Raw genomic sequence first — 24,396 nt, forward strand, 5'->3', positions numbered from 1 at the left:
GGGATTAGCATTGAGAGGACAAACAGGAAGAATTATGACAGATTTGCCTTCAGATATGTTCTCATAAATCCATCCATTTACCAAAAACAGTCTGGGCAATAACAGGATACTCAAATTGCAACTGCAATGTGGTTTACAATGAATGTCAACACATAGGACACGTTAACATTGCAGCCATTTTTGTCAAAAAAATATACATATTTTTTTCAAAAGTAGGGAATTATATTCAAATTAAAACAAAATTTATAAATATTTTTCCTCAAAATTTCACGGAAATGAGGTTTCTTTCTCCTTTCTTTTTCTCTGGTAGGGGAAACAAAATGCAAGTGGCAAAATAGCAAATAACAAAGGTCAAAATTACAGAAGGGGAACATATTACATCCCTTCTGTCACTCTCCATTGTTTTGGGCAAGGACATCAACCCATTATCTCTAATTCCCTATAGAACTGAGAACTGAGTTAGATCCATTCTGGCTCTCGGTAGGTGGTTTCAGACCGCCTCGAAGTTCGCCAGTTCCAGGTATTCTCTGATCGGGAAATTTACCCCGATCAGAAAATACCAGGTATTTTGGTAATCTGAAAGCAAACTACACGTAATTTCCCCGAAAGAAAAAACCCGCTAAATAGTAGGTACTTGGCGAAATTACGAGAACTTTCGTGGGGATTTTTCCAAGGTCGCAGGTATTTAGGCGATGTGAAAGCAAATTACGGGAACTTTTATCCCAGCGTGTCGTTGGGCGCGGCGGCGTGGGTGGCTGCTGGGCAAGTGATTTTGAATCTCCCGCCTTACCTGCTTATCAGACCAGACTGCGCATGCTCGTAACTTCGGGAACTTATCCCGAAGGATGTTTTTCGGGGCGGTGTGAATGCAGGAATAATTAACGGGTATTTTTTAGCCTTAAAAAGTTCTCGTAATTTAACAAGGATTCTTGTGATCGAGGCGGTTTGAAACCGCCTAATGAGTAAGTCTGAATGTCAAAGTATGCAATGGTCACAGATGAAATCACCTGCAAAACTATTACTTCCTTTTGGTATATATCTAATTAGAAAGTGAAGTTTGGGTAATCCTATACCAACAATGCACTCACAGGCTTCATGTTGATGTACAGACAGCTTGGATTAGTAAAGTGCATCATTTTCATAAAAATAGCTGGATAAGCAGTATGCCATCATATAATTAATAATCTGATTCATGCAGGATTATATAGATTTCAGTGTGATTCTACCATCAATCTCCCGCAATATCAAGATTATTATCAATTTATATCATATCAGTGCACCACATTTAAAGCACTGATGAGTCAAGGTCAATATTAAGAAAAAAAACTACAAAGTCTGAACTGAAACATTATGACTTGTATTCATGTCAATAAAGTCACTGAGCCGTTGACAGTTTCTCAAAAAATAGGATTGCTGGCATGGTAGAGAACATTTTGCTATTTAAAGATGTAGGCCTATAGGAAAGTCCAAGATCCACAATCAGTAAAACATGACAAATCAAATACATTGCAGTGTTTAAAATGAAAAACCATCAGAATCCTTTTCAATGAATGACAAAACCACAGATTATAGAAGAAAATCATCTCTCCCACCTTTCATACAGGAAGAACCACAGATCAATTATTTAATGCATGTTTTACCCAATGAAATCATATTCCTCATTTCAAATTTACAGTGCATATAACCATGGACCTACACAGGTGACACAGTATCATTTTGTTTTATGTGAAATGCTTAAAAGTGATCATCTAAACTTATGATGATCCTTTTCTTACTGAAGGGTGTTAAATAAGTAAGAATGGTTGAATTTAATTGTTTGAATACTGAATTGGACTGCAATTCCACTTTCAGGCAGATTTTAAAACACACAAAAAAAAAAAATTCAAAAGTTAAATCAAATGATTTTTTACACACCACATTGCTCAAGTTCACATTTACAACTATCATAACCAGCATTTTAGGCATATTGCACTACTGAACTCCGCCTCTTCATTCAATCAATTACAACATCAATCTAGAATTTGCTAGAAATCTTGAAAAAGACACGATGATCAGGGAACAGCTGGTGCAATACTTGATATGGATCTAACAAATTGGATGGAAGTTATCATCTTAACTGATATGCAATTGCTGTCATATTGCATGGAATTGATCATACCTGATGATAGCTGGCAATTTTTCAAGAAAAATCCATGCTTTGAATATCCACATGTATATTATTTCGTAATGAATTATGTCAAATATTTCTATTAGGTACCAAAATAGATGGATCATCTCGGAAATTTCGCCCACACCCCTAAAGTCCTTAACTGAAAGTATCCCTTTGGCTCCTTGCATACTATTTTATTTTCTTTCCAAACTTCATAGCATGCATTTTGGCACCTTGTGATAAATTTGCAGCCAAATATTTTCTGAATTGCATTCTTGTGTAATAATCCAACTGCTAATCTAAACCTTGGGTTGACATTCCCCCAAACAGCCTTTAACTGACAAGGGCACTATCAGAGCTAAAACTCATGAGTGCTGAATGAATATATTTTACGAATGTTTTCAAAATCAACTCACAATCAAAATCATCTAAATATCATCCCTATTGCCTGCAATATCAGCAGTAAAAATAATTACACTGTAGTTGGGACTTTATAGGAGTCCATTCTATTTACCTGCTAGAGCATTTTCAATACTTCATTATCTACATATCAATTCCTTTCATAGCCAATGCGCACATCATAATTTCTGTGTTTGGCACTAAACGATACGCATACTGCCTTGACCGGACTGTGCCACGAAGTCTGTGTGTAGAAAGACCGGGCCATAAACATTACTTCTTGGGGTGCACAAATTGCCCTACTGAAGTTTATTGTGACACAACAGAATAAATTATTGCAATTTGTTTAAAAGTGACTGTGGTGTCACATAAGAATCAGCTACAGACATATATTTGTAACATTTTCTCTGACCAAAAAGGGCCAAAAATTAGAAAGGCCTAATTTGATCTGACTCTGTGCTCCTTCCCTCGATCTACAGATCTACTCTCTAGCTCGATTTAAGTAGTCTGTGCGACGCGTTGTTTATTAATGCGCGCATTGTGCGTGTACCTGTTTATTGCATAGAGATGTTTTAGGTGTATTCTGTGTGGTGTATGACATAGACATGTATACTGTTCAATGCACATATAGCACTGCACTCATCATTCAACGTTGGTTTTCTAAAATGAGAAAAGCATGATTTGACATGAAAATTGACAGAGCTAAACATTAATTATTCAAGATTAATTTTTTATGTATGGAAAGCTTACATATCATATATCCTTGTCTTGGAACGAGGATATCCAAATATCACGCAAAACGCACTGCTGCCAAGTAGAACATCCATGTGTGATCAATCAATGGAAAATGGAAAAAGTTAATTGGATTTAGTTAATTTAATTTAATTTAGTGACTGAGATTTTTTATTTCATGCAAGGGCATGATTTTACATGGAATGTATTAAATGTTCCCTTCTTCTTACATGTACATCTAGAACGAGGATATTGTACTCCTTTTCAATTTTCAATGGTAATTGAAAGTGTAAAAAGTGTAAAAAGATGTCAACAATTTTACATTATATAAAGTAATTAAAAAATGCGGAGCAGCTGCATAATCTATGAAAAGAAGCGCTAAGGAATTGATATGTTGGTAGAGAAGCAGACACAACAGACAAGATTTAGAATAATTTACCAGCAATTTATGCAAATATAGAAGTGTTTAGAGTATTGTTGGTATCTAAACAGCAGCCATACAAAACTTCGTACCCAACACTAAAATATTTACAAACCCTACCCTAAATTTCCAGGAGTTTCCATTCACTATCGTTTTGTTTTTGTATATTTCTTCAATTCCAACTATCCTTCTTTATTCTTCTGACTTCCTGTCTGAAACCTTTTGACTATCAGGGTTCCCCCTTTCTCATGGTCTTCCCTCAACTCAAGTGACAGGACAGGACAAGGCTCCTAATTAATTGATGTCAATCTTCTTGGCAAGGTGCAACTTATGCCGCTGACAGAATTTTGCTGAAAATGTTTCCTTTTTTCTATCTCTCTCTCAAAATGAAAGCTCCCTGGGTTAACCATTGAGCTCCAGTATACCAACAGAAAAAAAAAACATTTTCCTGGCAGAATGAAGCAGCATGAAAGAAACATGTGTTGCAATTTTACTGAAAAATACAAAACAAAAACATTCCATAGATAATGATTGAATGGGCTACAAAATATATCACACATTCCATTGATTCAATATGAAATAAAAGCTAAGACTTTGAACACTCATTGACTTATTCTTAATCCTGTTTAAATCATATTAGTTTAGTCAATGTAATGTATCGTGCCAGTATCTATATTAATTCATTGCTTTTTACTTCCAGAAAAATTGCTGGCTTTTCGTACCTACCTCACTGAAAAAGGACAAGGAACTCTCTAAACACCATAATTCTCTGCTCTATAAAGACCAACAAAGTCATAAAATTCAAAGATTTGTAAACTGTCATGTGCAATATAACAGCTCTACCTATTCTATTCCTATTTTTGAAAAAAAAATGAACCAGAACATAATAAAACCTTACACCTATTGATCTATCTATATGAGCTTGTGTCATCGATCTACCAGTATTATTGGAACTGACTTCACTTTGATAAAGTACTATCCAATACTGCCCACAATAAAGGAACCTATTCTTTAACGATGCAATAAAATTATATTACCCACACCAAACCAAATAGGTAGGCATTGGTATTCTTTATCCATTCCCCCTCTCATGACAAATAATAAACATTTACCTCTGGTTTTCCAATTATCAAACCGCCCCCTCCGACAAGAACAGTCTGTTCTCCAGAATGTCTAGCTTTCATGTAAACCACCCAGAGCCCCAAATCCAATATTACAAATTTTCTTTCCCCTGCTAGGCTACCATAGTTCAATTCATTGGCTGATATGACCGGCTGATATGACCGGCTGATATCAGCCACAGGGTCTGCTGGGATATATTTTCCGATCAGCATTTTACACATGTTGTTTACGGATTGTTGCAAAGGCTGGATATGGCATTAATTCAATTGGTAGGTTAAATAGGTGAGGGAGTAAATTTGATTGCCAGCTTACAGTACATGAATGTAGATGAAATGCAAGGGTGTTATAACGCAGAAGGGTTATCAGCAGTCAGACGACATATGTAGAATTTTGCAGAATGTGCACTTTTTGGGGTCGAACCACATCTGTTGAAGCGTTAAACTTAAAATATGATTTAAACCCATGAATAGACAAAGGAAATGGAATAAGAAAACATAAGATTAAAAAAAAGATATCATGGGCAATATAACCTGAGAAAAAACAACATGGTGGCATACATACCCTCTATAATTGCTTGTTATAAAAATGTAGTCTACTGATAAATCTGTAGTTTTTTCATTGATTGATAATCAAATCACATCCTTTTAAATATGAATCCCCCCAAATCAATATAATTTCAGAAAATCAAACTTTGCATCTTGAGTCTGAATTCTGATAATAGGGTTTCTGCCCCCCCCCCCCCCTCATTCTGATTCACTTACTCCCTTTTTATCTCCCAGCATATTAGGAAAAACACTTTCTCCATTTATACCAGGGACTTTTCAATGAATGTTATCTTGGTGACATGTATCCCCTATGACGTCAATCAATTTATTTCATATTCTCGGCAGAGAGAGATGCTAGCAGAAAGCATAGACAGAAACTGGATAGCCCATGTATGTTAACCCCTTGAATACAAATTTTGAAAGACTATGCTTGCACTCTTCAGATATATAACAAGTTGCTTTGGGAATAAACTAGTAAAAATATATTCAATAGCTTTTAAGAAAGGGAAGGAAAAGAAAGGAAATAATTCTCTGTCACATTGTCTAAAAGAGAAATTCCGAGAAGGCGGTGGCAAAAATGTAAATTCACACTGACCTATCAACTTGTTTTATTTCTGAAAATCAAGAACCAGACAAAACTGGTTAACTCTCATTATTTCTCTTCTTTTTTTCAGGGGGTTGGGGAAGGGTAAATTGAAAATCTAGCTACTTTTTTTTTTGTAAAGAATGAATATAAGCGTAATTCATACCTGTTCTCGGAGCTGTTGTTCTAGATGCTGAATGATATCTTCTTTTTCTCTACATAGTCCCTCTAATGCAATAATACGTTTGTTAGAAGCTTGTTTCTGTTCCTGACTCCCTTGCTTACTTTCAGATTTGATCAGATCTTCCAGTTTTTTCTTTAGCTCTTCAACCTATAAAATAAAATATGAGAAAGAAATGTTGATGCATGACAAAAAAGGTGGGTAGTCTTACACTGTATGTTGCAAAGTGATTGTTATAATATGAATGCAAATATATATAGCAAAAAATGCATTGAAATTTGAACATACATGTATGCGAAAACACCCTTCATTTATAGCATTGCTCTTTTTGAGTTTAATATAAAAAATCTAATTTGAATTCTGAATGAAACAGGAAAATGTCATCCATGGGAGGCTTTTCTCATAGTTGGGATAAAACACTCTATGCATGCACATCATTTTTTACTTATCAATTAAATTGACAATTGCCAAGTTGTTAATAAAAACAAATCCCTGTAGAATACATAACATATTCCATCTGAGTTTTCTAATAAAAGCACACTGCATATTTCCATAATTGATTTCACAAGCAGATACAAACTCGGATTTTGAAGGACAAAATATTTGAGAAAGTATATTTACTTTGCTTAGTAATAGGCAATCATTGTGGTTTTCTAGACTATGAAGTAAACATTGACCAACCATATCTGATATATGTATGCCCAGAATAATATCAATGAAAAACTAAATCTTCACTTATTTATCAATATACTTGTACTTTATCTTTTTACATTGGTCATTTTCACTCTGTCACTTGGACCCTAGTAAATATTTCTGTTAACATTCCTTTCATATTTTCATTCAATGTGTCTGACTTTCATGGTTACATATTCTGATTTTAGGCCTATCTAGATAAAATCAAGTTTAAAAAAAGTCACATTCTTTTTTTAAAAATTCTTCTTCAATTTTTTTTGCACATTGACCTCATAGATTTGATAACCCAAAGTGGAAACATTACTCTACATTTGGTCTCCTTTTTCTCTCTATTTTGTCATGTTGTTATACATGTAACTGTGTTAATATAGTGCATGACACACACCCTTAATTTAGTGCATTCACATTTCAACTGTCAACAGTATATCTATCTCAATCTTCCCATCTTTTCTCACATCCAAAATATAGTATCCATTACATCCATACAGTACCCATGATTACAAACTTTCACTCCCTCCATGTTCTGTTAAAGGAAATAGGGGTACCAAGATCATAACGCTGACAGCGACGTGTAAGTCATGTGATAATACAGGATATCTAGTCTTAGCAACACTGATTTGACTTCTTAAAGAATGATCTCTTTCAAAAGCCCAGTGATTTGAAAGCTACCTGTATCCTCCTGAATTATTCAAATACAGCTGTTCACATGGGTAAGATTTCAATTGCATGAATAGGTCAATGTATTGGGTAATTAAAGGTACTTCAGGCAAATGAATGCCATCTGCAACACAGCCACTCGATACATAATGAAAACTGCCACTAAAAATTATGGTATGCAAGTGTTTAAGTGTATGGGTTTTTTAAATGAATCATACACACGTAGACCTACTACACTGTACATGATTTAGAAATTTCAGTGTCTCTTGTTTTGAAGTGATAATCATATTACCATGTCTTCATCCTGAAAATTACAATTTCCTCATACACTAATCAACATCATTCCATTGTACTGTGAAATCAGCTTTCATGCCCTCATCTGAATATCACTTGATATGCTCTGCATGCCTAATGCAATTGACTATTCACATAATTTTTATTCTACAGAAAAGCGGCGAAAGCCTCTATTTTTTTTTCGTGGGGGGGGGGCTTTTTTATTTCATACACATACATGTAGTCAACATACAATTTTGGGGGGTTTTGTCCATGTATGGAAATAGAATGGGCAGATCATCCTATCCACACTCATTTCCAAAAGCTTCTATTTGTTGACAAGGCTACTTCATCCCCTCTCAAACTCCTGGGGGTGTTTCACAAAGATTTAAGTATAACTCTGAGTTGCACTTAAATATCTACTTGCACGCGTTATAAAAGGCATGACAGCATAAGTCAGATCATACAAAGAAGACACGCACTACTGCGTATTGATCAATAAGATTACGCATTGCATATAACATGTATGTACGCGTCTGCATTCAAGTGCGACCTAAATCTTTGTGAAACACCCCCTAGGTCTATTCCCAAGAGATTCCATCATAAGAACCAGGCACCAGAGAGATTATCCTTCCCACTACATCTCAATCTACTGAAGATATCTTATTTGTTGACATTCTACATTTCTGAGATTCTTCCAATTTTGAGGACATGGGATCTCACGCTTGCTTGTTCATGTTGTAGCACTTTATGGTGACATGCACACTAAGGCTAATGACTTATCACAGGTCAAAGGTCAGACTCTATGACTGTGGTTGGAGAGAGATCAAATGATATGAAGTATATCTGGTATTCCATGGTTAAGTGCTAACAACAGAGGTACAAGTAATATCAATCTGGGAAACCAAACTAGTGTCAAGTCTACAACCATGAATATGATGGCTGTATCAGGGATGAACTGCTACCAAACACATATTGAAGACATCTTCACATACCCTACATAAAGACAGATCATGGTGAAATAACACTGAGCAAGACGGACATGGTACTCTTTGCATTGCATACATGTAGTATAGACCTAATTAACCTACTGATGACAAGTCCTGTTAATTCAAGGTTTGAAGATGACAAGAGTGTAGAGATGTCAATTGATCCCATTACCAATTGGATCAGAGGCAAACAAGATCTCTCTCCATCACATTCATTCTAAGAATCCTTGAATGCAATCTTTTAAGATAGGGACTCGTAACTCTCATGAAGCTGAAGGAAATATGTACTAACTGGTACAAATCAGTCTAATCATGAATGTCAGCATGCTCATAAGTGATGAAATGATTTACTAAAGATCACTAAAACCCTGTCCAGATATAAGACAGCATTACTATCCCACAAACAAATTAGGGCTATTCCTTACTTTCTACAGTAACATATATTTCACAAGGAAAATACATCTATTTCAGAAACAACATTAGACTTTTTAAATATAATGGGATAAACATATCAGGAGAACACAAATGCAAATTTTCACCATAAATTCTGAACATACAATGTAAGTAAGTATGATGTCATGTAATAATCATCTAGGCTGAAGCTACTGCACGTCTGCCCAAGGTGTGTAATACATGCACAATTGAAATTGATGATGAAGAGTTGTTTTGGCCATGACGTGACGGACAAACGATCAATTCAATTATATTTAATTGGACAGAACTACCAGATTACAAGGCTCATAAAAGGCTAATAAAACCAGGTTTACATGAACTACAATGATCACAATGAGTGAAGGAGTAACAAAGGGGACAACACATTCATTTATTAAATCATTCATGTTTACTTGTTATGATAACACAAAAATGATCCGTACAGGTTTGAAGGGGATTGTAACAATTTAGCAAATAATTGAGAGTGTATGCAGTAATTCATGTTTAAATTATTAAATTGTACTGAATGATTAAGTGCAAGGGGTTACGGGGGATTCCTGATAAATAAAGATATGTTTTATTTTTAATACAATCAAATAATCAAGATTTCACCCATAAACAAATTTAGGCTTTTGTATGCGAAAATATACTGTGAGAGCATTACGATGATGTTTAATGATCAAGAGAGTAAGTAACCAATCCAAGTGTCAACTCCAGCCATGTGTAAAAACAGAAATGCTTCAGGAATTTCAAATTCAAAACAGTGTAAGCCCTCCGCCGAACTGAGTATGTGGGACTAGCACAAACAAACCATAGGTCCATATGCCATGGCGACAAGCCTTCAAATCTTAATGCACTCAGCAGACATGCATTGATTACCCTTGTCTTACTCAAATTACCTTCTTGGAGAGGCTATGAATGGGGGAAACGGTTGGCTTATCATAGACAACATGTAGATGTTGAATCAATGTTCGGTGTTTACTAATAAAATTAGTAATAATCACTCCACATAGGGAGATTCATATTAATCGTTAACATAAGTTGAGTGTGACAAAATCAATGAGATTATATTTTCTATTAGCACTATTACCGTATGAGTCACTGACTGTAATAGGATTACTATTTTCAAAAATTATTTTTTACAAGCACTGAACTTTAACATAGTATTCATGAATTTGAATATTTTACTTGTGTAAAAAGTAAATAAATAAATCTTTCTGCTTACGAAAAAACAAAAACACAATGAATAAATAAACAGATTCCTGACTTCCAGAGATGAAATATAAAGAACAAGGTTAATATTCTTTTACAAATCATGTCATGTGACATATACAACTTAAAAATATTATACTGAGTACCATGACATGATAACAATGTAAAGACTTGATAAAATGAACTATAATAATGTAGGAGACCCACACTGACATATATTATCTGCTAGAAAGTATTGAATATGAGCAGGATGTCATTTCAAATCTCAAAACACCAAGGCTAGGGTGCCTCAGAACGTTATGTGACTAAAATGAAATTTATGAGAGCAATTCAGGAGGAAGCCAGCATAGCTAAAGCTCAAGCGATCAATCTAGTTTGACCTCTCGTAAAATAGATGAATATTACAAGTATTTCATATATCTAGATGCTTTGCTTCGCTGATCTTAAACTAGCCCTTCCATGGCTGATCAGATTAAAAATAATCTTGATGTAAATCATGAACACACTAGTTCATATCTATCATCAAAATTAGATTTACCATGATCTTTGCATATTAAAACCATCTGACTTGTTTTCCCATTTCATAAAAATTCGAAATTAGACATAAATGTAGGCTATATGGATACTGAAACATTTAGATCCATGAATCATTATATTCTTATTTATATCCTTTAAACAAATCTACATATATACATGTACATCTACACTATACATGTATGAGGTTGCATTTATACCCAACCAATCAATTCATAAATTGAATCAGCTTAAATTCTCCATCACTAAGTAACATATGTATCTTCAAATAAAATCATATTGACACATCCAGTTTTCATGATTTGTGTCTTTTCATATTGTTCAGCAAAACTAAAATATTGCCCTTAACTGTATGAAGAATATAGTAAGCTAATCATATTCTTTACAGTATTCTAGGTAGCCTAAATAATATATTCATGAGATTTACTATGAGAACGCTCTGGTTATCACGTATCCATACCAACATCACGATACACACACTCTTCAGTATACAGCAACTCAATGTACATACACGCCAATCATATAATGTGTTTTAATTAGAAATACTAGCCTACTGGCCACTATTGCCATCAGATATCAATGTCTAATGGCATGCCACATAACATGTATCAGGGTTTAAATTACAGATGGAAAGAGATTCTGTTCAAAAGGAACAATATAATTTAAATAAACATGATTTGTATATCTATCTTGATATTAGAAAATAGAAATTTGAATTATCTACTTAGCTGTTCAGTCATATATTGTACTCTATATTGTAGGCCTGACTGCAAACAAAGTCCCTTTCACACTTGACTGAAAATGTTGTACAGTCAATGCGATATTTGAAAAGTGTTTATGCTTACTTTTAAATGTTTTAACAAATCACACGTGAACAAAAAATATTTGGTCAGTTAATATGTTTAAGGTTACAAATAAAAATCATTATGAAGTTGCTTTATTCACTGAATTAACCCCCCCCAAAAAAAAATATATATATATATATATATATATTTCAACCAGTAAACATACAAAACACCTATATCACTAAGAGAAATCTAAATTTTCACACTTTGAATGACGTTTCTAGAACATGGTTGTCCGGTGGGAACACTGTGCACTGGAGGGTATCTAAGATATGACTGAAAGACAATTTTGAGTTGTCCTTCATTTCCGTGTCCATACATGATTTTATCAACCGAAAGCTGGAGGGTATAAACTATCATCCGTTCTAAACTACCATTTCAACATTGCTCAAGGGAACTGAGTTGGATTGCATCGGAAGATGGAATCTCTTTTGTTTGGTACAGATATTGTAATTACAAGTATGAGTGCAACCTCCTGGTCATTACTCATTCCTCTGACAGATAATGAAGGTATCATTGTAATACACAATCTTATCACTGGTATGGTGAGTGCATGGCTTTTAGTGCTAAGGTTCTTCAACATCTAAAGATGATAGTATTTTGGTATAATTTAAGAAAAATTGTTTGATTTATTTTGTCTTAAAGTTATTATCATACATATGTGTAAGCTTAAGTACATTTTCAGCATTTTACTCATCATACCTAAATAGCCCAGCACTACTTAAAAATTCACATAATCATGATTGCTTTCACAAGACAGTGACGAAAAAAATCATTGCTATAAATTAATGGATGGATGTCTTTAAAGGTGATAAAGAAAAGCATCATGTTGGAAAACTAAGGTTAATTTCATGAAACTAGTTCACTTTAATATTAAATTAATCTTCATGTGAAATGATGTAATATTCTCCCAAAGAGACTAAAGCAAAAATAACTTACTTCTTTCTCTGCCTTTTCAGCTCTTGTAGTTGACACTTGGACCTTCTCTTCCAGTTCTTGCATCTGCAAGACAAAATGACAGGAATTAAGACAATAGGATTTGAAAGACATTCATAATTCAAGAATAAAATCCAATCAAAATTCATACTTTTACATAAATCGTCTCGAGTGGTCCATACTTTACAAGCCTTGCTTTTCAGTGGAGCACTCCGTTTTTCCAACATTTTTTTATATATTATCCTCTGTATCAGGTGCATATTCTTTATATTTGGTTTATTTGAATATTTATCATTTGTATTTTCTGATGTTATATTTTATTTATTGTAATTATTGCTTCTTAATTTTGTTGGAAAAATTGAATAAATGAATGAATGAATAAATAGCTATAAATGCAATATATAAGAATAATCAAGGAATGTACCTCAGATTAATCCCCAATCCATATAAGAACAAAAATTATCAAAAGATTTTCTTAACAGTTACACTTCGTAATTCCGAAGGTTCGTAATTCCCAAACACGTAAATTGCCTGTACCTCGATGTTCATTAATCCGAAAACGCAAAAGGGTTCGTTAATCTGAACATTTGTGGCGTTATTCCAAAGGTTCGTTATTCCGAAGGTTCGATAATCTGAAAACGAAATAAGGTTCAATGTTCCGAAGGTTCTTTAATCCGAAAACGAAATAAGGTTCGTTAATCATTTCGTTTTCGGACAAACGAACCTTACAAATTACGAACCTCACTTCGTTTTCGGACTAACGAACCTTCAGAATTACGAACCTCATTTCGTTTTCAGACTAACCAACCTTCGGAATATCCGAACCTTAGGAATAAACGAAGCTTCGGAATTACGAATGTATGTGTTCTTAACACGCCTTATCATATGATGAATGTGCACATTGAAACAATATGAATTCACGTGCATGAGCTACAAATGCCAATAATTTAAAGAAACTAAATACAAAAATTTATATACAAATATAAAATGACATGATCAGGAAAACCTTTAATTTAGCCATTTATGTATATTTCCTCAAGCACATTCTACCTTTACTATTAGGAGGAAAGTGATGAAAAAAATTGGCTTTCAGCCAAGGCACTAGTCATCTGAAGAAATATGACATTGAGGAAACATTAGCAAAACCTCTTTGTCTCTTGCAGTCAATTCTAAACCCTGAATGCTTTATATTCCTCTACACAGTACATCTTTCATCTTTTGTGTAATTCTCATGTCTCACTCTACCCCCTGCAGTTATCTCACTCCATTTAGACCACTCTCATCCACATCATCATCTTTGCTCTACGCTTTTCTTCTTCTTTTCTCTTTGTCTCATTCTTCAGCATCCAATATTTAGGCTCCTGTTGAGCTTCTGACAGTTTTCAGAATTTAATTTACAGTTAACATGGATAGGGCTACGTGTTCAAATCCCCAATCCTTTTTTACACTTTTCACCCCTCTGTTCTTCTCAAAGAACATATACACACACACACCCACATATCCTCTCCTTCTCTCTGTAACTCCTTCTCACTCTCTCTGTTAAACAGGGGAACCCATCTCCAGGCGAGCCGGATTGATTTCCCCTAACAGCATTGTCCCAAGACACCCTCCACAGTGAAAATAAGCTAGTAATTCAAGACGTTTCTCTCTCCATCTCTCCCTATACCTCTTCATCTCAACTGATTCCAAAGACTTCAAGGCACAAAGGAACAGTGGAAGCATACATTATTCCCTATAAAAGCACCTTCACTGCATGTGGGAATACATTGTACGCCTATCAAAGAATTCCAATTTCTTTCAATATAACATGAAGCTTCAAGTGTTATCTACCTGACTATTAAGTATAACACCCACTTTGGAACTGAATCTTTCCAATCACTCGGTGGAATAATTACTGTTACCAAAACGTCTAAAAATGTATGTAATGCTTTTCTATTGGGAATTGCAAGTAAAGATTGTATCACCTGCACTGTCAGCCACTTCATCTAAATGGAAATAGCAAACAACAAACTCTTGCTCTAGATGAAACATTTACAATTAATCAATAAGAGACACAAAAATAACTCATTGGAAAGAGTACACAGTGGAAGTCAAATGATTGTCCATCCTAATCTGTAAGGCAATTCATACCATCAACAATCAACAATCAATAGTATTAATTACAAGGATGTATGGTCTACCTTTACACATGGGAGCTTGAAACTACAAGGTAGGCCGATTTCAATATTCCTTTATTTTTTATAGCAAACACCGTAATGAAAGGAAGTACAACATGTTATCATCTACCTTAGATAAGTTATTCTAAGGGCTTACAATTAATCATATGCTTTACAATTGAAAGTTAACCTTGCACTTTGCAATAGATAATGTAGGTCTATTTGTCAGATTTAAAACCAATATATCAATCATAAAACTGGTAATTCTTTGCAAGTTTCATGCAACACGGGCCTAAGGCTAGTTTTCTTTTGTTTTCTCCTGGCTCTCAAAGCACAGCATTATAAGACTCCTAATAAAAAAATATGTCTAAATACAGAACATGTGCAAGATTAATAGAGGTCTAATCACCTGATACCAGTCACATGATTTATTTCATTCATAAATTTCTCTCCCTGTTCAATCCAATTCACATTTTGTGCGTTTACTTCTCCTTTTTCTAAAACTTTAATCTTTCTCCTGATCTACCACTTTCTCATAAATTTTCCACCCTGTGCAACCATTATCATCAAGTGGTTCCAAAGCCAATAAAAAGTCCCTCATTACTCAGACTACTGACTCATACACTGAGATTATAACTGCCGTAATTTTTCAGAGATGGAGCGATCCATCTTCGTTTATCTTGCAAACAAGCAGTAAATCACAATCGCATAACAAAAGAAAAAACTTGGAATAAATGCAACGGTAAAATCCACTGAAAAGGTGGAAAATATTCTGCCATTTTCATCACAATGTGTTCAAGGTCATTATAGGTATGAATTCTTAATGATGGTAAAGAAAAAAGCTGAGAACGATTGATACCAGGGCCGGTTGGATTGAGGATATCTATCGATTCATCTCCATGATTACATTGTCTAGCATGCATTGTGTCAAATAGCCAGAAATAGTCAGCCTCTCAGATGTATGAGTCATGTCTGTAACGACACCAACCAATGATTACCAAGAATCAGCCCGCTCACATTCTGTCTAATACACCGCCGACATCAGCTAGGCTATCCAAACCCATTATTACTCTCAGATGAAGGGTTTTAAGGATTGGTGGACTACCAAGCCTGAGTCATAATGCTATTACCAAGGAAAATTGTTTGATTAGCCAAAGTCATAAAGCTAGAGAGTCCATATTGTGAAACAAACATGAATTTGAGAAGAGTACAAGTTTTTTTTGAAGTACTGAAAATTGAAATACATTATTAAATATTGAATACATTTTGGTTCATAAAAAATCTCAGTTGTAATAAGTTAGTGTAAATTATTTTTCCATCAAGAATACATCGTAGCATTGGTTTATATTTCTCTATCCTTATTCAACTCTTGAAGATGATCTTAAATAAAAAAAAAGATGAATTCTCCTTGTTACTTTTCACATCATACTAATGTAGAGATAGAAATACACTGTGCAATAAGTGTAAAGAAGATATTTTCCACAATGATAAGATCCCTCCTCCGCCATTAATCTCATTACCTGACACCTACATGTCTATTTAGACTACCTCTTTCATCTAGAGCTAGTTCAGTGCTAGTTTTAATATAAACAATAGCTTCGGAAATGGTGCTAATACGATTGGCTAACAGCAAACTGTGTCATGAGATTTTACTTTTATTATCTCACTTTTTTTAATTTTGTTTCATGTTTCAAGAGCAAAAAACTATTAGTATCTGATCAGAGATGTGGTGGTCTTGCACAAGCCATGCCAGACTGCAGCAATAACACATTTACTCAAACAAAAACATTAGCTTATCACTGTTGCTTATCATCTGTCTCTGCTGCAATAAGATACCTAATGAAATCAAGCCCCATTGCAAAGACAGAAGCGTACTTACGTCAGCTTTGGTTGCTTTCAATTGCATTAAATCTAAGGAGATCTACTAGATGGAAGATGAGTAGAGAGAATGAGATGCATTGAATGTGTCATTGAGTGTTTACATTGGTCTTGGATTCATGGCAATGAATTGGAATGGCTCCAATGGATTACATGCTTGGTGACCCCAGCATTACAAACTTGTTATGCTGACAGCACCAACCATGGAACATTGGTGAGATGTCAACAACTTCTACAGACTTGCATCCCTGTTCATCTTCTTGAGAGCTCCTATTAGTCCCTGTCAAGTTTCTCCCCATCAATATTCATTCTTATCCTCCTCTATCTACATCTACTTTTGATCATTCTATTTCTGTCTCTGATCTGTCTATTCTGGTTCATCTCTTGCTAGCACTGTCCTTTTCACCCTGACCATAAATTCACCTTTTGTAAGGCCAAAATGGAGCGGCCATAATGAGCAATGATAAGTCTTTCAAACCAAAGTGAATTGCTTCTCATCAAATTAAATCTAATATATTTAAAGCAGGCAAAGCTATTATGAAACTATAGCTAAAATTGAAGGATGCTGAAAATTTTGAAAATCACCAAAACAGAGAAGCACATGAAGCATTTATATTAAATAAAACTCTATATATATACAGAATGTAACATTTATTTTGCTAATTATAGATCAATTACTAATTTTCGACCAGAATCATCTGTTTATTCATATATATTTTTTATGTCATTGTATTATATTATAATTCATTTTCCAACCATGACCATAACTGGGCTTTGTAAACAGGGAAACACATCATTCTCATCCCATCGTTAAAACACTCTTTCTTTCTCTTTTTTTTCTTCCAGATTTCCAACTTCACATTGACTGTCTCTTTCTGAGATGAACTTCCTTTTTAATGTCTTCTGGATAGCACTTCTCACCTGCTATCTTCTCCTTACATCAATCACCCCAGATCTCTTTTTTCTCTCCCTTCTCTTCCTTTCCAAACACCCATGATTTCCATAACTCAAAATATTCCTTCAAGACATAATCAATGTGGCCATGAGGGGCTACCATATGTATTTACATAGATCTCTATCAACAGCATACTAGAAGCAGGTTAGCCAATCAAATGGTACCTTTTATGCCTGCCAATGCAAGCTCTCATCCTGATTCCTTGATTTCGTGAGCTCAAGTCATATTTTCTGTGCCAGGAAATTACCCACCAAGGCCTGAATATATTGATAAATAATGAGACGTGGGATGGATAAACTCTCCAGCAGGCTAGGCAAGCAAAGGAAGCAAGAAGGCAGTCCTTCACTAATTCACCTGCAAGTATCTGCCCATCATCACCTCAGGTATACATAAAATGAGTCAATGATGAGCTGATGCCCGTCTTACTCATGCACCCATTAGATACACATGGAACACCAAAGCAGTTGGGGCAGAATGCTAAATAGCCTACACGCATATCCATAATTCTAACCAGGATTTATAAGAGCACACTTGATTTGAAATTCCCAAAGTTGACTATTTACTGCCAAGGCATGCAGAATATAAATTGTGTATTTAACAACTGTGGGACTGACAATAGAATTTATTTCAAAAAGAGTGAATAACAGATTCAAATGACTTCCACATAATTATAAAATATGGATGAATGTGAAAATCAAATCCCAAAGACTTAAATCTAAATAAATTGGATGTTATACTTCCAAATCAAGCAAACATATATTCAATGTAATTTCCCTGATCCTGTAAACAATATCATTACCAAAAGAAGTAACTGTGGTTGCATCTCATCATCTAGATAAAAATAATTAAAAAAATTATTCTGAATAATGAACTTTGTAAAATGAATGTCATACCCGGTACACAAATTTCAAGGAGTACGCAAATCTTAAACTTCTTGGGGGTGCACTGCAAAAAAAGAGCTACTTTCATGTTTGTGTGTGTTTATCCCATTGAACCATTTTATCTTGAGTTAGATTTATTACTCAGGTAAATTGTTTAGACAGGGAAAAGTTAAACAGATTGCTTTTGCAATCATACAACTCTCAAATGAGTATCATCATATGGGTCAGATGGTCAGACATGGTTCAACAAGTTCATTTACCATTAACTGAAGAGGTCAGTGGTAGACCTAGTAGAACATTTGGTAGAGTACTTAAAATAAATAAAGACATATAATTTAGAAAAGTTATCCATTTACATTGCATAGCTGGAATTCTTACAACAGTGACAAGAGTCAAACTCCATAAAGCCGGGCTCACACTATGCGATTCACTGCGATTAAAATACAAAGAAATTGTAAAACATTTTCTAATGACATTTCAACTATTAAAATATAATTGATCATTGTTCAGAACAGTGGAAGGACTACTGCAATTGAAATTCAGCCCAGTTCGAGCCTCCCTGAATGAATAAAAACAAATTCAAATCCAAATCGTAATGACGTCATCATTAGCTGCGACTGGAAGCCAATTTGGACTTATTCCGACCACAGGGCTTGCCGCAAATTAAAAATATGATTTTAGTATTCCTTTCATTATGCCAAACTTTGAATGAAATAATTTTACTTCTTGGAACTTTCATATTTAAAATTTTAATGCAAATGTGATTTCTTGAAAATTTGTGTCGCAACAAATCGCATAGTTATTCTACTGGGTAATAGAAAAATATCTTTCTGAATATTGTGAAATAAAATAAAATGTAAACCAGACTCAACAAAATGAATCAGGAACAACATACTTCTTACAAGGAAATTTTTTTCCCTTGCCAAAAAATAATGACACGAGTGGTAAATGGCTATCCTAGCAAGACAAAATATATCCATGAACAAGAGCAAGTGTGGGTTTTCAATATACATGTGTAATTTGTGCATGCTGTGACATAGAATATTCTCTGTTTTAAAGAGAAATTCCAGTAGTTGCAGTAAACACTGATTTCATGAGAAAGTCTGTAAAGCAAGGCTTAATAACATCGAGGATCTAGATCTGGTACAGTTACATAAACTGAACTTTGTGAAATTTTGAAATCTACGCTGAAAAATGTTCACACCAAAGATCCCCAACACAGATAGGCGACGTGAGACAGTGTATAATTATTGCTTTGAATGTCGGGCCCGACGCTCTACCCGAATCCTGTGCTTATTTGCTGATTTCTCAGCTTTTGCACAATTTCTTCCAGAATCCTTTGGCACATACGTTTTATTTATACAAACAGACACTTTGGTGGTCATTTCATTGGATTCTGTACGAACTCATTTTGATATCGCTACCAAAACTAGCATTTACCTTTAACTTGTCTGATGGTGACGTCACCAAGTAAATTTATTGAACCAGTTTTACCTCCTGGGTGTGAAATATCCAGAACTGTAATTTGATAAATTGTATTTCTTATTACAAGTGTTTCTTCAATCATATACTTCTGCTTTTACACTTTGGGTAATAGTCATACTGACATACCTATACCAAATATCATTCCTAGATATTAAAGAGAATGGTATTTTGGAATGTATGTACTCATAGTACTAGTAGATGGAAGTCAATTTAGATGAGGATCTAAATATAATTATGATAATGATTGCAACAGATACTGTATATGAGACCTATATCTGAGTTAATGTCCATTATGTCAGAATGAAATAATTACAATCACTGCATTTTTTCCTGGTTTATTATACAAATAATCTCAACTTAATGATTACGCACATAATGGTTCATAGCACCATTTGAGCAAAAGTTTTCTCATAGAAAATTCTAAGAAAAATACAAAAAGGTGGAATTTCTGAAGCCATAATTAGAAGGAAACAATAGAGAATATTCTGTGAAATTCAGTTATAACCAGATCATATTTATTTCTGTACATAGATTATCTGTTGCATTCTTGAACTTAGGTTCTGGAGTACAACCTCTTGTCTATTCTGAAACTAATCAGCTTCATGATGATTGAGGGAGGAGGTTGACAACTCCCTTTCAGATTACTTAAAAACACCACAGGTGTATGTACTCTTGTTCACCTGCACATTATCATAATCTATCACACATCCTCCATCTGAGGAAAAAAAAATCCGCAATCTGAATATCCTCCTCTCTATGCTCTCCTGTATGTCCTATACAATCTTGCATTTCAAGAGTCAAACAGTGAAGTGATTCTCTTGCTTGTTAAATGCCTTTACCAAACGGCAACAACCCTACCGATTCTCCCATCTCACTGATATTTCGCCTGAAATCAGAAATATGCCAACGATGACGATGATGATCACGTTGACCTCCAAATTCCCCCTCTCTTTTCGTAATGAACTTCGGGTGTAAGCGCTTCTCCAGCTCTAGAAGGAAATCACTCTGACGTATCCCCTGCACTGATATCTTTGCCATACGCTCAATTAGGTCCTAGCCGCTCATATCGACAAACGTCTAGTTATAAAATCAAAGGAAGAACACATACAGTTCTGAGATGGAAATCCGACCATAACAATCACAGATGTGTACTCTCAGGAATGTGATCAGATGAATAACAAGCAAAATACATTTACGTAATTTATTTATTTCCTTTTGGAGCTCTATTAATAACAAAGAAACATGGGCTACAAAAATATGTCAAGATTTTCTTCTAGGATCTCGGTTTTTAGAGATTTTTTTTGGGGGTGGCAGGGAGAGGGCAGACCATATTGGAGCCATAATAATTAAAAAAAATTATCTCATCCCTTATACACTATCATGTATCTGTATGATTCCCAAATGATAACTGATTTGTTGGGGATAAATATAGGCCTTTCCATATTAAAACTTTTATCATGCCAATATGCAAGAAAGGGATGAAGTAAATTTCAATACTCAATTTCAATTTCTTCAACCATTAAAATCAAATTTTCATGAACTTCAAAATATTCTGACCAATAGCATCTACCATACATCAAGCAGAAAGCTGAAAGTAATCAATATTTTAAGATTACCCATAGCTTTATTACAGTACCTTCTGTCACAACACGGCTACATGTAAGGACATTCATTGCTTGATGTAGGCTACACAAAGCACATATAATCACTATAATCTCTAATGATTATTGCATATGACCATGGTAAGGATGGTATTGGTGATGACCAACCCGATACCACCATACCTTCCAGTTCACTATCTTCTGTTACATATGGTAATGATTTTCTCCACAAGCCATGCATTATCAGCCTAATCTGACTGGATAAGTGTGAAACAAAGAGGATTTTCATTAGAACAGGAAACGAAGGGACTTTGCTAATTACACACTGCATCAAATCTCAACACAGTTCACTCCCTCATAGCATACAAGACATTGACATTTTACAACAAAGAGGTATTATTTTATCATTCAATATGCATTGATTTTCAATCAGAAAAATAATAATATAGGATATTTATATTGCGCACATATCCACCTTGTTAGGTGCTCAAGGTGCTCCTATATTACCCGGCTAAGCTAGGCGTTCATAGCGCACACAGCTTCTTAAGAAGTCATTTCCTACGGTACCCATTTACCTCACCTGGGTTGAGTGCAGCACATTGTGGATCAGTTTCTTGCTGAAGGAAATTACGCAATGGCTGGGATTCGAACCCACGACCCTCTGTTTCAAAGTCCGAAGACTAATCCACTGGGCCACAACGCTCCACACTACCTTCACTCAAGGGACTTCAGTCAATTCATGATATTCAAAAGATACAATAATCTCATCAGTTGTATTTAAAGGACAAGTCCACCCCAACAAAAAGTTGATTTGAATAAAAAAGAGAAAAATTCAATAGGGAACACTGAAGATTTCATCAAAATCGGACGTAAAATAAGAAAGTTGTGACATTTCAAAGTTTCGCTTATTTTTTAAAAAATAGTTATATGAACGAGCCAGTTACATCCAAATGAGAGAGTCGATGATGTCACTCACTCACTATTTCTTTTGTTTTTTATTGTTTGAATTATGAAATATTTTGATTTTCTCGTCATTGTCTCACTAATTGTGATATTATTTTGGGATATCCCTATTAAACTCGACTTAAACAAAGATCAGAAATGTAATGATGGGTTGAGTCTAAGGGAACTTGGTGGATTAATTAATCTCACAGACTGACCCTCCATATTTGGACATCATTGATCTGAATCATTTCTAAATTATCTTTTAAACAATCTTTTAATGAAAAAATGTGTATTGACTTACATGAATATCATAAAAATCATGGAGCTTAAAGACAATGCCTATCCAGAATGAGGGTTTAAACTAAGGACAAGTCCACCCCAACAAAAAGTTTATTTGAATAAAAAGAGAAAAATCCAACAAGCATAACACTGAAAATTTCATCAAAATCGGATGTAAAATAAGAAAGTTATGACATTTTAAAGTTTCGCTTAATTTCACAAAACAGTTATATGCATATCCCGGTGGGTATGCAGATGAGGAGACTGATGACACCATCCACTCACTATTTCTTTTGTATTTTATAATATGAAATATGAAATATTCTCATTTTCTCCTCATTGTCAAGAGATACAATGATTAATTCCTCCCTGAACATGTGGAATCAGCATTGTTTAAGAATATATGGTTCAGTCAAGTTGGCCCTTATTGTCAAATGTATAAAAAAATGATATATTGTATAATTTAAACAATAAAAAACAAAAGAAATAGTGAGTGATGGACATCATCAACTGACCTTGTTATGCTTATCACTGTTTTGTGAAAAATAAGCGTACCTTTAAAATGTCATAACTTTCTTAATATACATCCGATTTTGATTAAATTTTCAGCACTGTGTTAGTTTGATTTTTCTTTATTTATTCAAGTCAGCATTTTCCTGGCGTGGACTTTTAAAGCACAAAATTATGAGCAAATGTATTATGTGAAGGACTGAATTTGAAGCTCTTCCTCTCCTTATTTTCCTAACCTTCCATTCCAAGCAGAAGTTCCTTCTTTTGTTAAATTATACTTCCCCTTTTTTCTATTTCTTTTTTGTTATTTTCATCTTTTTCTCTCTCTCTCTCTCCCTTCATTGCCCTCTCTCTCCCTTTTTCTTGCGCAAATAAGGGGGTTATAAATTGACAGTTGAATCAGGCCAATATCCCTCAAAATAAAAAATAAATTGAGATGTAGGACACGTTTATGATGGTCAATCCCTTATCAGATAGAAACAGAACTTTGCAGAAGCCAAGTCAACGTATAACTTCCTGATTCATTTGAATTTCAAGTATCCCAACAGCTGGGTCAATCACTTTGCAATATCCCAGCATCTTCTCAACAGATACTATCATAGAACATGGTCGGTCCATACACTGAAGGTTTTTTTACTTTTTTTTACAATTGACAAATTCTTGCTTAGTCCTATCCCTCTCATGTCCCTGGTCGTACTATTAGTGGGGCTTAAATGGCATTGGCCCCTGGCTCCCAAAATCGCATTGGACCATTCTTTCTGTTTTAACCCCCACAGAAGTTTTCAAGCTTGCATGCAGCAAGCGTGCGACAAGCTTGCGCAGTACCTAAGGATGCACAAGATATCCCTTTATTCAATTTGGTTTAAAAGCAAAACCTAAGTAAATATCACAGAAGAAAATCAGAACCGTAAGGATGTGGTGCTGCATTTCAGGGCTTTTAGAAACATAACTAAAGAACGAATTAAAAGAAAAATAGGGCTAAATCAAGAAATCAGGATCTTTA

At 34.6% G+C, this 24,396-nt stretch overlaps 1 protein-coding gene across 3 annotated transcripts in view; it reads right to left on the bottom strand.

The window, feature by feature from the left end:
* Positions 1-24,396, bottom strand: part of LOC121419333 (pleckstrin homology domain-containing family H member 1-like) — a 67,744-nt gene that overhangs the window by 38,555 nt on the left and 4,793 nt on the right. For all 3 annotated transcript variants that reach the window (XM_041613747.1, XM_041613746.1, XM_041613748.1), the window contains 2 exons: positions 12,707-12,769; positions 6,118-6,282 (listed from right to left, as the gene is read on the bottom strand). In XM_041613747.1, coding sequence (XP_041469681.1) covers positions 6,118-6,282; positions 12,707-12,769 — 228 coding nt within the window. The remainder of the gene's footprint in view (positions 1-6,117; positions 6,283-12,706; positions 12,770-24,396) is intronic.

The sequence above is a fragment of the Lytechinus variegatus genome, chromosome 7 (genome assembly GCF_018143015.1).
Source record: "Lytechinus variegatus isolate NC3 chromosome 7, Lvar_3.0, whole genome shotgun sequence".
NCBI classification, from domain to species: Eukaryota; Metazoa; Echinodermata; class Echinoidea; order Temnopleuroida; family Toxopneustidae; genus Lytechinus; species Lytechinus variegatus.